General features: G+C 43.3%; 1 protein-coding gene across 2 annotated transcripts in view; it reads left to right on the top strand.

The window, feature by feature from the left end:
• SLC22A1 (solute carrier family 22 member 1) overlaps nt 1-17,705 on the top strand; it is a 35,187-nt gene that overhangs the window by 11,476 nt on the left and 6,006 nt on the right. For both annotated transcript variants that reach the window (XM_008007742.3, XM_008007741.3), the window contains exons 5-8: nt 1,525-1,639; nt 1,838-1,944; nt 5,012-5,226; nt 8,940-9,048. In XM_008007742.3, the coding sequence (XP_008005933.2) occupies nt 1,525-1,639; nt 1,838-1,944; nt 5,012-5,226; nt 8,940-9,048 (546 nt within the window). The remainder of the gene's footprint in view (nt 1-1,524; nt 1,640-1,837; nt 1,945-5,011; nt 5,227-8,939; nt 9,049-17,705) is intronic.

Raw genomic sequence — 17,705 nt, 5'->3', positions numbered from 1 at the left:
AGCCTCTTTAGATTGGTTCCCCAGATAAAGGTGAGCCATGCCAAGAGTCAGACAGAAATCCAGGGAAACGCAGGGCCTCAGCATGTGCACCTTCCAGAAACACAAGGCGAGCCTCGCTCCCAGGTGAAGGAGGCAGCTTTCTGAGGGTTGCTCAGTGGCCTTGGGAAACCTGTATCAGCGTCCAGTGGTAGGAAAGGCTCCATCCGTGGCAATTCCACTGCAATGGCTACCACTCCCTGGAGTCCCCTCGTCTCTGCTAGGGGTGCTGGCATGAAGGCAGATATTCTGTTATCTTCTTGATCCTCTCCCTCTTCCCCCTCTTCTCTTCCTCTCTGCTGTCATCTCTGCTCTTCTCCCACTTCTTCATTTTTATAGCACTATTGATATTATTAATAAGGCTCTGAAATGCCTCTCATCTAGCCATAGAGCAGACATTTGATCTTGATTGAATGAATGCATGACAGAACGAAGGAGCAACAGGCCTACTCAGTGCAATGATCTCTGGGGAATGTGTGCCCTGAGCCATTATGAAACAGAATCAGTCCAAACAAGGTGTTAATCATATTCGCTGTGAGTGCTTGGCAGGCTCTGAAGGGCAGAGAACTCCACAGGTCAGTTTTTATTGTGGTGGAGGGAAGAGGGGGTAGCCACAGAGGAATTTCTCATCCCTCTACCTTTTGTCTTAGTTTTGCTGAGAGCAGACCTCATCTGTGGATGGCACTAGAGTTAACCCAGTCTCCCTAAACGACAGAGTTGTACACGTATGGCTAGGAAGTTCTGCCCGCCCCCTGCCTCGTCTGTGTGAAAAGCAAAGTCTGCATGCTCAGGCAGGGTGAGGCAATCAATGCCTGCCAGCTTCCAGAAGACCCTTACGCCAGAAAGGCCGAGTCTTTGAGTTGTATGAGTTGTACCCTCCTCGTCCCATTTGAAAGAGACGGCATGGTGTTGATTTGATTTTAAAGGACAGTAAATACATTTTATTTTGTTTGGGAAATATTTTGAGAAGTGTTCAACAGCCCTTGTATTGCCTGGAGATGCCCTGATGTCATCGGGTAATGTACATGGGACATCTCCTCTGTGAACATTTTCAAAGGGGGACAAAAGGCTGCCACGTCCAGGAGAGAGGAGACCCCTGCTGCACAGAAGGAAGGCTACATAGGAAGTGATGGCTCCCTTTTGGTCTATAAATCTTAGGTGACACTAGGAGTATGAGTGGCCCACAGAGCTCCTGCCTGGGCCACCTGGGCTCTAACTCTGTCGTTTAGGGAGACTGGGTTAACTCTAGTGCCACCCACAGATGAGGTCTGCTCTCAGCAAAACTCAGCGCACAGTGACCCCAGGTCCTCACAGAGCTCCCACCCGGACCACATGGGCTAGCGCACAGTGACCCCAGGTCCTCATCTTCTTGAGGGATTACCATCCCAGTGTGAGGGGGCAGGCTGCACTGAGCAACAGCATCACCCTGCTCAGGAATGTCAGATGAATTCCGGGGAAAACGCCAGATAGTGATAGTGGTGTCTGCAGGTGTGTGCCGGAGTCCCCTCGGTGGCTGTTATCACAAAAAAGAAACACTCAAGCAATAAAGATCATGGACCACATCGCTCAAAAGAATGGGAAGCTGCCTCCTGCTGATTTAAAGGTGAAATCTAGGAAGGGGTATCTCACATCACTGAATCTGGGGCTGGGTTCCAGTGCAGATTCTCCTGGGGCTGCCAGGGGAAGGAGCAGAACTGGGCTCCTTGTCATGGGTGTGAAGCACAGGGGTGGCAAGGCCCACCTCCCAGGTGGCTCTGCTCATGACAGCGGGAGTGTGGCTGATGCTCTCCCTCCCTCCTAGATGCTCTCCCTCGAACAGGATGTCACTGAAAAGCTGAGCCCTTCGTTTGCAGACCTGTTCCGCACGCCACGCCTGAGGAAGCGCACCTTCATCCTGATGTACCTGTGGTGAGGGGTGTTTCTGTGTGTTTCCCCAGGCAGAATCAGTGCGCTCGCCCAAACACTGGCCTATAGATTAGAGACAGTGGAATACTCAGGTGGAAAAAGAGAAAGGGAAAAGGAATTTTAATATACCTGTGAGTGGTCAAAGAGCTCTTTTTATTTCTCCTTTGGGGATTGAATAATAAGAAAAAGGCTTCATTTTAGTAAGGGGCATTTGGTACCTATGGGAGGTCACCAGTGGGATGAGTGAAATAGGATAAAGGGTTATCAGGGCTGCCTCCATTCCACATGGTCTCATCTTCTGGGAACAGCCAAGTCTTGACTCAGCATCAGAAGGTGGATGAGAGCTCCTGGAGCTTTCGAGGAGGAAGCTCCATTCCTCATATCTAAACACTCTAGAGACCTCACCTGAGCGTCTCTGTGCATTTGTTACCTATTGACTAGAAGATGCATACCACAGGGACCCACCCACACATGCTTTGCACATTTCAGGGGTCTGCATGCTCCCCCAGCTGCTGTCATGAGCAGGAATCCCCTGCCCTGCTCCCTCGGAGGACGCTGGCTCACCTCCTTGGCGCAAGGGCTTTCCCCTCAGCATACAGTGAGGGCCCCGCAACTGCACTCTGGGCCTCGCCCCTTCAGCCGGAGCAGCTCTGCTACCCAGGCACACTTGTTTGTGCTTCTATGTGAGGTTTCACTGGAACAAAGAGTTTGTAGTAAGTCAGTGCCTGGCATATTGCAGACCCTCAATCAATATTTGCTGAAAGTTGAATGAGTAACCACTGTGCCCCAGAATCTGTCCAGGTTTTCCATGTCCTCTCTTGCCTCACCCTTCACCTCCCCTGTCTCCGAGTTTGCCCTTGGGGTCCTGCACCCAGCCACATGCTGGGCCCGTGAACCTTTGCAAATAGCCCCATGTACCTGGCGGGTTTCTATGGATACTCAGTGCTGGACTCAGTGTGGAGGCTGGGACTGGCCGCTGCAGTGGAAATAACTGCCCGCTCTGCTGCGCTGTCCAGCTCCCCTCTCCAGCCCCGAGACTCCCTGCAAGGCAGCGTTTTTGACTTTTCTGTTCTCTTACCCCCACCTCCAATCCTCTGGTAAGTTCCATCAGCTAGCTTGGAAATGCCTTCAGAACCTGCTGCTTCCCATCGTGGGCACCCTGGGTTCCCTTGCTGGGGTTGTAGCCCTGTCCTTGGCACTAATTATTTGTATAAATGTCAGTCGTTCCATGGACACTTCTGCAGCATCTCTTACCTGCATTGCTGTAGGTGCCTTCTGGGTGGCCTGCTGGCTTTACCCACGCCCCTCGGGGCTCCACAAAGAAGGCAAAGGCATCCCTTAGGGCTCAACAGACCTTGTCTCTCCCTGTTTATCCTCTGCTGGCTTCCTAATCACTGACAATAAAGCCAGATCCTTCTCTGTGGCCCACAAGGCCTCACGCCATTGGCTCCTGGACACCCTTTTCTACTGTCCTGCTTGTTGTCATGACTGAGACTCAAAAGGTCTGTCCACCATGTCCTGGCCGTGTGACCTTCCAAAGGGCCTTAATCTCTCTGTGACTCAGTTTCCCCTCAGTAATGGGAGAAGTGATAGTACCTATCTCATAGATGTGTTGGGAGGATTAAGGAGATTATATGTGTAACTGACATAGAAGAGGGTACAGCATCGATGCAGGAAAATGTTCAATGTCAATGTGTTTTTTTGTTGTTGTTGTTATTTTAATACGCACATGCAATTCACGGGTTCTGCCCACAGGTGGCAGCCCAGCACATTTGTTAACTGGCTTGTTGACAGGAAAATCAAGGTTATAAGTTCCTTTCTCTTAAACCAGTTTCTGTATCAGTAATATGACTGTTGTCTTTAACTGGCTAAATGGTATGGAGGCACTCAGGCTAATCTCAACTCACTGAGTTGGTTGCAGGCAAGCACCTTCTTTCTTGTTTTCTTGACCCTTGGTCCAATCAGGAATAATTTAGGACTAGATCTCAACTCACTGAGTTGGTTGCAGGCAAGCACCTTCTTTCTTGTTTTCTTGACCCTTGGTCCAATCAGGAATAATTTAGGACTAGAAACAAAAGCATCCCAGTGCTTCTTCAGGCACAAGGAGACACATTCCATAGCAACATCCATTTTCATCTCAGTTTTGGAGCTGATAGGCAATTTGCATGCTGGGATGAGACAGTAATTTCTTATGACCCAAATCTCTTCTCACAATGTAAATATGATTGTAAAAGCTTTCTAGCTTCCAAATGATATTTTCCCCACAAAGTGACACACGAGGCGCCCTGCATTTTGGCTCAGGTGAGAGTGATTTAGCCAGGCCTCGGCTCTGTGTGCCGTATGCTGTAATGTTGCTACATTTTCTCAAATATGGGCAGAGGGGGTGTACAGTGGATGGAAGAGCATAGGTGAATCAACAGCGCCCACTAAGGACAGCGTAATAAGGGGCAGGGAACGCCATGGTGCGGTTGGAAAGACCTGGCCCATGCCTCTCTGTTGTGCCGTGAGTCCTCTGAGTGCCCTGAGTGCATACTGTGTGCCGGGAACTATAATTGGCACTTCTGTACGCTAACTCAGTGAGTACTCAAGACAAACGGAAGTGGGAGGTACTATTACGATCGCATTTACAAACGAAGGAACTGAGGCCCAGAGAGGTTAGTTAACTCCCTCAAGGTGACACAGCTCATAAAGCAGTCTGACACCTGCCCCCTTACTTCCTGCCCTCTCCTGCCCACCTCCTCGTAGGCCTGTTGGAGTGTCCAATGAGGTTACGCACGTGAAGGGCTCGGTGCAGAATCAGACATCTACGTGTGCGGTGAACAGTAGCCATCATCACATGCTCTCCAGGAGACTTGGGGGCATATCCTACAAGTGATACTCTCACATCTATCATGAAAAAAATTTATCATCAAGGGTCCTTCTAGGACACGCTCTCTCATTTTGACTCCCCTCTCCTCATATTGCTCTAGGGCATTCTAAACCCAGTGATTCAAGCTCTTCTCCATCTGGGAGGGGTTTCTTTATCAGTCTCTGACTCACGCCTTTGACTTGAAACCTCCTCTCGGCTCAGGTTCACCGCCTCTGTGCTCTATCAGGGGCTGATCCTGCACATGGGCGCCACCAGCGGGAACCTCTACCTGGATTTCCTTTACTCCGCGCTGGTCGAATTCCCGGGGGCCTTCATCACCCTCATCACCATTGACCGCGTGGGCCGCATCTACCCCACAGCCGTGTCAAATCTGTTGGCGGGAGCAGCCTGCCTTGTCATGATTTTTATTTCACCTGGTGAGTTCTCTGCTTTCATCATTTCCCAGGCAATCAAATTGTGGGGAGAGTGTCGTAACTCTTTGATAAGCCTCTGGAATGAGAACAAAGATGAGGTGCTACCTTTGTCTAAGATGTGTTTTTAAATTTTAATTTGAGGGGCCGGCCGCAGTGGCTCATGCCTGTAATCCCAGTACTTTGAGAGGCGGAGGCAGGTGGATCACCTGAGGTCAGGAGTTCGAGAGCAGCCTGGCCAACATGGTGAAACCCCATGTTTACTAAAAATACAAAAGTAACCGGGCTTGGTGGCAGGTGCCTGTAATCCCAGCTACTCTGGAGGCTGAGGCGGGAGTATGGCTTGAACCCAGGAGGTGGAGGTTGCAGTGAGCCGAGATCACACACTCCAGCTTGGGCGACAGAGCGAGACTCCATCTCCAAAAAAAACAAAACAAAACAAAACAAAAAACCCAAAAACCAAAAAAAAAAAAAAAACAAACCCAAAAACAACCCAAAAAATTAAATTGAGTTTTAACATACATACAGTCAGCAAACAATAAGTGCATGACTCCATGAGTGTGTAAAAATGTGTACAGCCGGGCAGCATGATCCTCATAAAGATGGAGAACATTGCCAGCTTCTCCAAAGCCTCCCTCATGCTCCTTCACAACAACCCCCGCCACCCCTCCAAGGTCACCACTACCCTGCCCTTTGTCACCACAGATTGTGTCTGTTCTTCAGCTTCATGTAGATGACACCATACCAAATACACTATTTTCGTTGTTGTTATTGTTATTGTGTTTTGAGACAGAATCTTGCTCTGTTATTCAGGCTGGAGTTCAGTGGTGCAATCAACAGCTCACTGCAACCTTGAACTCTTGGGCTCAGGGTATCCTCCCACCTCAGCCTCCTCAGTAGCTGGGACTACAGGCGTGAGCCTCTGTGCCAGGTTAATGTTTTTATTTTTTTGTGGAGATGGAGCCCTACTATGTTGCCCAAGCTGGTCTCAAACTCCTGGACTCAAGCAATCCTTCCACCTCAGCCTTTCAAAGTGCTGGGATTATAGGCACAAGAAATTCATCATTGCACCTATGAGATCCACCCATGTTGTCACATGAAAGTGTAGTTGGTACTTCAAACAAAATTATTGTGTAGCATTGCATTGTGTAAATATGACACTCTGCATCCCTTTCACTGTTGATTGTCACTTGTGTTGTTTCCAACGTTTGCCACTTATTGGGACTAAAATCATCCTTGCACGTATCTTTGAGTGGGCACATGCTCTCATTTCCCTTGGGTACAGGTCTGTGAGCGTACTTGCTGGGTCCCAGGGAGGCATATGTTTAGCTCTAGCAGACACTGCCAAACAGCTTTCCAAAGTGGTTAGACCATTTTATACTCCTCCCAGGAACACATGGGAGCTCTGATTATTCCAGATCCTCCCAACACTTGATCTGGCTCATCTTTTTAAGAGTGGCCATTTCGGTGGATGTGTACTTTAGTCTGTGATTCTTACAATCAAAGATAAACCAAGCTACATTTAAACCTGAAGTAGATTAACTTCCGTCAGTTTTAATTTGAGTACATAAATTGCCTTTCACATTCACTGCTCTTGGATATGTTGTAAAATAAATACAAGGGCAGATTTGCTCTTTTCTCAGTTTTTATTGCATGTGCTCTGCACTTGTTGGTTTAGTGAGTCATTTTGACAGGCTTTCGGGCAGGGTATTGTAGAGACCGTTCTGTGAAATCTGTATGCCCAAGAACTAGGCTATATAGATCAGGCTGGAAAGAAAAATGGGTGGGGAAAGAAAGCTCAGTTTTCTTTTCTCTTTTTTCATGGAGAAAGAACAGAGAACACAGGAAAAGGGGCAGCATGGATTTGAAATAGATTTTGCCCACTTTCTTCCCAATCTCTCTGTTTTTGGAATCCTGGGTAAGATGTGATGGATGGGCAGACTTTTAAAAAGTAAACAGCATTGAGTGCCAAGAAGGAGGGCGATCGAGGGCTAAGTCCATTCAGTTGTCACCTGGACAGAGCCCAGGCATTGTCCCCTCCCCAGCCTCCTCCTCCCAGTTCCTTCCTGCCCCTCGTCCCTCTGTCTTAGTCCTTATCACATTTTAGGACAGTCATTCATTCCTCCAGCAGGAAATATCTCCAGGCTTTCTATATGGCTGGCGGGTATCTAGGCACTAGAATTTCAACCATGAGCAAAGCAGAAAGAGTTCCTGCTCTATGGAGCTGACATTCCAGAGGGAAAAGAGAAGGATGTCAGTGCTTTCTACAACAGGCACGGGAGGTCTGAGAAGGCCTAAATAAAGTGGGAAGAGCCATGTAAAAATCTGGGGAGAGTTTTCTGACACATGCAAGGCCCAATGGGGGAGAAGAGTATGGCATTGGGGGGACTGCTCAGGATCTAGGGACCAGGGTCAGGCGAGCTCGTGGGGAGCAGTGGAGCGAGGCGTGGAGTGAGCTGGGAAATAGCCAGCTGTGGACTTTATCCCAAGAGTGGTAGGAAACCACTGGTGGCTTTGAGCAAGGGTGGACTTGACCTGACTTCAGTCTTAACTGGATCCCTGTGGTTGCTGTAACGAGTGGCCCTGGTGGTGCAGAGTGGAGACATGGTCAGTTCTCTGAAGCCAGGGATGCTATTCACCTCTGGTCAAGCATCACCAGGCTGACGACCTATGAACGTGGACCTCCCTTGAGGCATTGGAGCGAACTCCTTGCCTTTTATCTTTTAGAAGCTAGATGAGGTGTGGTCCTTAACAGAAGGCTCAGCTTGGCTTCTCTATCAGGGCCGAGAGCTGCAGGAGGCAGAGAGACTGTGTTGCACCCATGAGACGGGCGAGGGGCACTCTCGTTTGGACCCTCGCATTGGCTAAGTGAAATGAAACAAGACTTCCATAAATAGCCAGTATCTGGGGACAAGGGTCAAGCTGACATCGTGTCTGTGACCGCAGAGGCCTTTATAGTGAGCTGGTGTGTCACAGGGTCACTTGCATTTCAGTGCTGGGGGTAACCCATGCAGAGAAGATGCTGGTGGTTATTAAGGATCTGAGCTTCTTTCCAGTGAAGCCAAAATCTTTGATCATTCTCAGTAGGGAGAGGGCTTTCTGGGCCTTCAGATGGTCAAGAACCCCATAGCAGCCTGCCAGCGTGAAACAAGGGCTCACTTCCCTAATTCTCAGCCTCTGAGACTTTTACAAAAGGTGTTTCGGTTAAAACTGTATTGGAAACAAATATTAGATTGAGGATTAGAAATCTGTTTTGTTAGGTTGAGAACTACTACTAGGGGGATTATGTTTATTGAGTACTTTTTGTGTTTCAGGCACTGAACTAGCAATGGATGCTATCATGTAATAAATAAAAAGCCAACTTTAAAATTCTGTGGTCACAGTGGACATGTGACACACATCAGCTCTAAGTCTCATGACAATCTATCAGCTGGGTGTCATTATTCCCATTTTACAGCCCAGGAAACCAGGCTGAGATTCAAAAAGCCCATTCTTTTCCCTGCACAACAGAGTCTTCTTGAATATGTCGTCATCAAATCCCCAAATCTCTTGAGACTCAGTTGACTTATCTCAAAATGAAAAAGTTAGATAAGACAACCTTCCAGGCCCCACCAGCTCTAACAGTCCAAGCATGACCCCCCGTGCCCGTGCCTCTCTCAGTAACTCAGCGAATGAAGCCCCCATCCACCACCCGCACCCTCTTTGTGCTTCCTTTCCAGACCTGCACTGGTTAAACATCATACTCATGTGTGTTGGCCGAATGGGAATCACCATTGCAATCCAGATGATCTGCCTGGTGAATGCTGAGCTGTACCCTACATTTGTCAGGTGAGTGCATGGAACAGGGGTAGCCAGTGACATGGCTGTGAACCCACCAGCTCAGTGGGAACCAACGTCTACAAGGTGCTTCCTCAAGATGCCCCCGCATTGCTCAGTTTGGACATTGAGTGGCATTGTTAAGAAATCACATTCAGAGAGATGGGGTTAAGCATCAAGAGAGGGTCAACCCATAATTACAGGAAAAAATGTGAAACGGGACCCTGGGAGCTGACAGATGGTGTCAAAGTTGTTCTGTACATACAACAAGTAGAAGAACAAAAGGCGGCTGGTGTAGAGAAGTGAGCACTGGACAGGGACTTGGGAAACCTGTGTTGTAGCCCTGTCCTTGGCACTAATTTATTGTATAAACATCAGCCATTTCATTGACACTTCTGGGCATCATTTTCTTAAACAGCTGACTTTTGTATAGTGACACATGAGTATTTCCATACTTGCGATTCCATTTAGCCCTTAAATTTGTTCTTGGGTATGATTATCCCCATTTTACATATGAGGAAGCTGTGATTTAGAAAGGGAAAGAAGCCTTGCAGGGATCAGACAGCTAGAAAGAAGCAGGGCTGGGGCAAGGACCACATCTTCCTGACCTGGAACCCTGTGGTTTTTCCATTACAGCATATTACTGTTGTGTAAACTGAGGAACTTTTCAAAATTGTGGTAAAATACACATAATATGAAATTTACCATCTTAACCACTTGTAAATGTACAGTTCAGTAATGTCAAGTACCTTCACACAACCAAGCTCCAGAACTCTTCATCTTGTAAAACAGAAACTCTGTACTCATTAAACACTAGCTCCCCATGTTCTCCACCCTCCAGCTCCTGACAACCACCTGTCTACTTTCTGTTTCTGTGAGTTTGGTTACTTTAAGTACCTCATATAAGTGGAATCATATAGTATTTGTCTTTGTATGACTGGCTTAGATCACTTAGTGTAACGGCCTCAAGGTTCATGTATGCTGTAGCATGTGCCAAAATTTTCTTCTTTTTAAAGGCTGAGTAATATTCCATTGTACATATGTACCACATTTTGTTTATCCATACATCTCTCAATGGACACTTGGGATGCTCCACTGCTTGGCTGTTGTAAATAATACTGCTATGGACATGAATGTACAAGTATCTCTTCAAGACATCTTTCAGTTCTTTGGGGTGGAATATCCAGAAGTGGAATTACTGGATCATAATGTACTTTCTATTATTAGTTTTTTGAAGGAACTGCCATATTTTTTTGATAATGGCTGCACCATTTTACATTCCCACCAGCAGTTCACAAGGGTTCCAGTTCCTCCACATCCTTGCCAACACTTGCTAATTTCTGTTTGTCTTTTTGATAGTAGCCATCCTAGTGGGTTTGAAGTGTTATCTCATTGTGGTTTTGATTTCTCTGATGACTAATTATGTTGATCATCTTTTCATGTGCTTGTTGGCTATTTGTGTATTTTCTTTGGAGAAATGTCTACTCAAGTCCTTTCCCCATTTTTGAACTGGTTTTGTTGTTGTTGAGCTGTAGCAATGGTTTATGCAATCCAGAGATTGACCCTTTATCAGGTATATAATCTGCAAATATTTTAGCCCATTCCATAGGTTACCTTTTCATTCTGTTGATTGTGACCTTTGATGCACAGAAGTTTTTGATTTTGATGTAGTCTAATTTATCTCTTTTTACTTTTGTTGCCTTTTCTTTTGGTGCTGAAGAACTTACTTTTTTAAAATCAAGTTTATTGAGGTATAATTGACATAGAGTAAAATTCACTGCTTCTAACATGCAGTTAGATTAGTTTGATGACACACACACACACTGTCTCGCACATGTATATATAGTCATTTAGTCACTGCCACGATTAAAATAGAGGGTATTTCCATCACCCCCAAAAGGTTCTTCATGTCTCTTTGTGGTCAATCCCCTTTTCTTCTCATCTCCAGACCATGCAGTTTTAGCTTTTCCAGAGTGAGCTGTAAATGAAATAATAGGGCATGTCACCTTTTGTGTTTGACTTCCTTCACTAGCATGATGAAACTCACCCACTTGTTGGATGTATCAGTGTTTTGCTTGTTGTTGCTGCGTAGTCCTCCAGCGTGTGAATGTCAGTGTGCCACAATTCATACACTGTTTAGCTATTCACCACTTGAGTGACATTTGGACTGCTTCCTTCAGAGTGATTCTGATGCAGATGCTATAGACACTTGGATGCAGGCCTTTGAGTGGATGCATGTTTTCATTTACATTGGGTTAAAAACTCAGGAGTGGGAAGTTAGGTCCTATGGTAAGTGTGTGTTTAACTCTATGAGAAACTGTCAGACCGTTTTCCGAAGTGACTGTGCCATCTTGTGTTCCCACCAGCCGTGTTTGAGGAATCCCGTGGTTCCACATTCTCATCAGCGTTTGGTGCTGTCAGCCTTTTTTTTTTTCCAGATGGAGTTTCACTCTTGTTGCCTAGGCTGGAGTTCAGTGGCATGATCTCCGCTCACTGCAACCTCTGCCTCCCAGGTTCAAGCGATTCTCTTGACTCAGCCTTTTGAGTAGCTGAGGCTATAGGCATGCACCACTGCGCCTGGATCATTTTTTGTACTTTTAGTAGAGAGGGGGTTTCACCATGTTGGGCAGGCTGGTCTTGAACTCCAGACTTCAGATGATCTGCCCGCCTCGACCTCCCAAAGTTCTGGGATTACAGGCGTGAGCCACTGCACCTGGCCTGGTGTTGTCGGCTTTCTAAAAGTGGTTTTGGTAGGTAATGGTATTATTGTGACTTTATTTTTTCTAATTACTAATAATGTTGAGTATCTTTGCCTATACTTACTGCCTTCTGTACCTTGGAAGACTTAGTTTTAAATGAAGATTATTTTAATTATAAAAGTAACCATTTTGCTTAAAGTTCTAAGAAATTTTAGTTTGTTAGAAATTCCGTGTGTTACCTTAAACTCTTTTTCCTCTGTATACATTGTTTCTTCTCCTTATGTCATCATACCAATAGTTTCTAGGAAATACCCCAGCTCCCCAGTCTCATCTTAGAGCACAGTGCTCTGAGCCCTTCAGTAAAGCCAGAAGACACCAGGATGGCCTTGATTCACTCTTTCCTGACTAATCCTTTATTAAGAGGCCATGTCTGAGACTCTCATTAGTAAAATGTTACTTGGACTGAGTACAGGAGATGAAGGCAAATTAAAAAGAAAACCTTCTATATTTGGCAGTTCTGAGCCTAGAGTCTAAAATAGCCAGGCCAAACAATTCCATTGTCATGGCCACCGGGCCAACGGGACTGACTCAAAATGTAAACTGTGGAAGGTACTGAGTGCATAGTTCTCTAGGGAGAAAGGGCAAGTAATCCATCCCTGAGGAGCCCTTGACCACTGCTCAGAGAGCCGGTGGGAGAATCCTTCTCATTCACTAGGGACGGAAGCTAGATGTTCAGAAAAAACTCTCAAGTTCTTACGTACACACACGCGCACACACAAGGTAAGGCAGTCATTCGAGTTCCAATATTTCTAATCAATTGAATCAAATTTAATTTGCAGGGAAGGGATAATTTCTGTGACTTTATTACTTTATAAGCACTCCAAGTTTAGACAGTCTCTATGTAAAGCATTTTGGCCCTGCCTCTGTTCCAGGCGGTTTCAGAGTTGGACGGCTCTTCTCCCCCTCACTTTGTGCAGCACGTGTTGTAAAAATATTCATTCGGCATTAATATTCACTGCCTCGCTTTGAAAATGATCTTTCCATTTTTATCTCCTCACCTTCTTATGAGCTCCTTGAAAACAGAAACCCCGTGTCAGGTTATACTTCTCTGTACCTCACAGAACTCTTCCATGGCCACACTCACTACATGCTGTAGAATGGCTCAGTGAACGAAGTACCACAAACCTCTGAATTGTAAATAAGGTGCCTAGTTCCCTACTTCTTCTAGCTTCCATGTGCTTGCCATTTTTTTTTCCTTTTTAATAATAATTTTTTAAAAATAGTAAAAAATAACGGAGCCTTTTCTTGCACCTCTTGAAAATCACACAAAAGCTATTAGAAGAATAAGGGAAAATGCAAATACGTTTGAAACCAGGATAACATGAAAAGACAATCTACAAGAGGAAGGGCTGCCTCGTGTGTGAGGTCTAAGGGGATCTGAGAAGATTCCAGGAAAGGGCCCCTGTGACAGCAAATCATAGCCAAGGCCAGCAGCTTTCCAAAGTAGACAGCGTCCCTTGAAGGGTGTGACCCACGGTCCCTTGTTTGGAGGAACAGAATGATGGGTGCATGGGCTGGAGGTGGAAGCTCCCTTCTCTGGAGATTGTATGGTTGAAGGTGAAGCAGGGAAGGCAAGGCTGTAAAAGAAGATGTGCAGGAACTTTCAGACAGCAGTTACTGAGAGGCGGGTGGAGGAGACTAGTTATCACACCGTCAGCCGCTGTAGACCAGGAATAAGTGAGCTAAAAGCATCTACTCACATACAACCCTGATCAAAGAAAGAATTTCTACTAGCCCAGAACATGGCCTGGCTGCTTCCCCACAAACACTTCTAGAAATGACTGATAGAGGAAGAAATCACAGTATGAAAAGACGAGTAATAAACCAAACAGTAACTCATTCAGGAACTACACAAACATACCATGAGATAAAGGGCGAAAGGAGCGGAAAAAGCAAAAGGCAAATGAAGAATACTTACCAGAAAAATACCGTAACAACATAGATCAACGTTCTAACCACATATATGACCAAAATGTAAAGTATTAATAAATCAGTCATCTCTATAAAAATGAGTTTAAAGCAGAGGTATAGTTCTAGAGAGAATATCTGGCAAGGCAATAGAAGACACTGAAGCTGTCTTAGGAAAGAAACAAAACAGAAAAATTAAGAAGTGGAGAAATTCTTGCATTTGAGAAATGAGAAATGAAAATCAATGTGAGGGAAAGGCAAGACAGGACTAAGAGTTGCAAAGTAAAATGGAAATAAGAAATAAGCAGAGTTTAATCTGGGCACAGTGGCTCATGCCTATCATCCCATCACTTTGGAAGGCTGAGGCAGGTGGATCACCTGAAGCCAGGAGTTCGAGATCAGCCTGGTCAACATGGTGAAACCCTGCCTCTACTAAAATTACAAAAATCAGCCGGGCATGATAGTACATGCCTATAGTCCCAGCTACTCAGGAGGTTGAGGCAGGAGAATCACTTGAACCCAGGAGGTGGAGGTTGCAGTGAGCCAAGATCGTGCCACTGCACTCCAGCCCAGGCAGGGAGACTCTGTCTCAAAAAAGAAGAAACAAACAAACAAACAAACAAAACAAAACAAAACAAAAAAACAAAGAAATAAGAAATAAGTAGAGTTTCAAAGGTTTTGTGTATGTATGTATGTATACAGTCTGTAATGCTTTTGGTAAAAAAAAGGATATATATATATACCCCCTGCCAACACACATACACAATAAATATACTTCAGGAATACATCTGAAAATAAAAGAATGCTTGAATCTATAAATTAAAGGGACACATGTAACAGGAAAAATATAACCCAGTGAACAATATTAGGACATATTTTTATTTGGTTACTATACTTAAAAGATAGAGAAAGAGTCACCAAGTAGTCAGACTGAAAGTTTGTCACCTATATAAGGAGAACAAATTGTTATCATTTCATGAAGACAGTCAATGCCTACAATGACCTCAAGAAAATAAAGTATAAACCAATTATTTTTATTATTATTTTTTTGAGACAGTCTCTGTCGCCTGGAGTGCAGTGGAGTGATCTCGGTTCACTGCAACATCTGCCTCCCTAGTTCAAGCGATTCTTCTGACTCAGCCTCCTGAGTAGCTGGGATTACAGGCGCCCACAACCTTGCCTGGATAATTTTGGTATTTTTAGGAGAGATGGGGTTGGTCAAGCTGGTCTCAAACTCCTGACTTTAAATGATCGCCTGCCTTGGACTCCCAAAGTGCTGGGATAACAGGTGTGAGCCACCATGCCCGAATCCAGTGAATTTTATCCAACCAAGCTCTCATTTCTATAGAAAAGCAATAGCCAATCATTTAAAAATATCTCATATAATATGGTTCCTATGATCCTTTCCCAAAAAAACTGTTAGAAAAAAAATTCAGTAAGTACAGTGACGAATGGAGTAATGTGTCAGAATTATTGTTAGTGATCACTGAAATTGATATTAAAACGAGTGTGTTTTTGGCTACAAAATAGAATATAATATCACAAATCTGAAAATAAAGAAAAGTCATAACTAAAAAAGATTGAAAAAAGAAAAGAGAGAGAATGTTGGAGATGGTGTAATACACTGATTTCTTCAATACACCTTTTTTTTGTTGGAAAAGTGTATCATTAAAAACTGACAAGTATAATTTGTTCAGCAGCAATATATTTGTAAAAACTGATAAGTAACATCCTAGGTATATTTTAAGATATAAAGGAAAACACTGAAAGTAATGATATAATCAACTAAATCAGGTCATGGAGGGATGGTTTGAGGAGGAAGTAGAAAAATACTAATTTTATGATTGTTCATAATAGGAAGTTAGTCAATACTGTCTAAAGAAATAGAGTATTAATTATATAAGGTTACACAGGTAATCATTTGACTAAAAATACAGCCCTTCCAAATTATCAGGAAAAATACACATAACCAACACATACCGAAAATAAAATACACCAGAAGCAATAAAAAAGCCCTGGTGTGAATAGATGATAGAGTATGAATAGATGACAGCATTGATATGACAGAATTGACATGATAGAATTAAGACCAAACATTTCTGACATTTAAATAAATGAAAGGAGGCTTAACTCCTTTATTGGAAAAAAAAAGATGACTCCCTAGTTTGATTACAAAGCAAAATCCAACAATATGCCTGCATATATGAAGTATAACTTTTCTTCAGAAAAGCTAAAAAAGAAGGAATGCACAAAAGCATACTAGGGAAATATATAGCAAGTGCCATAATCTAATCAAAGTTGAATTTATGGGAAAAGGTACTAAATAAGATAAGGAGGGCCCTAAATAGTGATAAAGAAGGAATCCACAATGGTTTTAAAGGGGGATTTTAAAAAATATTTAATAGAAAATTCCAATAATATTTAAATTGCTCTAAAGCCTAGAAAAAGAAGGAAATTTTCCAAGCTTAAAAAATAAAATTAGCATAATATTGATACCAAAGAACAACAAAGATAAAGGAAATGAGGAAACTACAGACATATATTTGTGAATTTTGATCTAGAAATCCTAAACAATATATTATCAACCAGTGGAGAACATTAAAATAATTGCTATTCTGTGTCTCAGATGAATTACTCCAGGAATGCAAAGATGGCTCAGTATTAGAAAACCTCACAGTATAAATCAAGTTTATAAGTCAAAAGAGAAAAATTATATTATTATCTCTACTGATACTGAAAGGCATTCAATAAAATTTCCACCTCTACATTTGTTTTAAAAATTTCTAAGAGATGATATAAGCATTTATATCATTCAGGATATAGGTCATGGAGGGTGGGGCTTGGGAAAGAAATATAAATATATGAATTTTGTAATTAGTCATTGTAGGGAGTAAAAAATCATGCAAATAATTGCAATAGAAGCAGCTTAAAAATAATACCCTAAAGGATAGAACTTTTCCTGATTTATTATTCCTATTTTAATCATGTTTTCAAAACAAAGCTCAAGACTGTTTCTAGGAATACAAAGTTAAGCATGGAACAAAGTGAAATTTACAATTTCTGACATCCAATAAAAAATTACCAGGCATACAAAGAGGTAGGAAAAGAGAACCTATCTTGAGGAGAAAAATAAATACATTCAAACTGACCTAGAAATGGCACAGATGATAGAATTAGTGGACATGGACATTAGAAGAGTTATGATACCTATATTCTCTATGTTTAAGAACCTAGAGTAAAGATTGAGCATGTTAAGTAGAGATAAGGAAAAAAAAAATGTTTTTAAGTCCCAAATTAAACTTCTAGAGATAAAAACACAATGTCTGAGATGAAAAATACACCACATGAGTTAACAGTAGATTAAACATTATGGAAGGAAAGATTAGTGAACTTGAAGATAGCAATTGAAACTCAAAAAGGAAAGACAGAGAGAATCAGTGAGCTGTGAGACAATTCAATGCATGTAATTAGAGTCTGTAGAAGTGAGTAGGAGATGTTAATAGAGAGAAATAATGCTTAAAATTTCTTCAGATTTGATGAAAACTTCAAATACATAGATCTAAGAATCTCAATAAATATTAACCACAAAAAACATCAAGAAAGGCACATCATAAAAATGTTTAAAAGGCCAGTCTGGGCAACATGGTGAAACCTTTCTACAAAATCTACAAAAATTAGCTGGGTATGGTGGTGCATGCACGTAGTCTCAGCTACCATGGAGGCTGAAGTAGGAGGCTTGCTTGAGCCCGGGAGGTGGAGGTTGCAATGAGCTGAGATCACGCCACTGCACTCCATCCTGGGCAACAGAGCAAGGCCCTGTCTCAAAACAAAAACAAAAACAAAAAACAAAAACAAAAAAACCTTAAAAAGCAATAAGAGAAAAAAGATATCACAAATAGGAACAAAGATAAGAATGACAGAAAATTTCTCATTGAAAATGGTACAAACAAGAAGATGGTAGAAAGACATCTTTAAAGTACTGAAAGAAAGAAAAAGAAACTG

The sequence above is a fragment of the Chlorocebus sabaeus genome, chromosome 13 (assembly GCF_047675955.1).
Source record: "Chlorocebus sabaeus isolate Y175 chromosome 13, mChlSab1.0.hap1, whole genome shotgun sequence".
NCBI lineage: Eukaryota > Metazoa > Chordata > Mammalia > Primates > Cercopithecidae > Chlorocebus > Chlorocebus sabaeus.
This window is presented reverse-complemented; position numbering and strand designations above follow the sequence as displayed.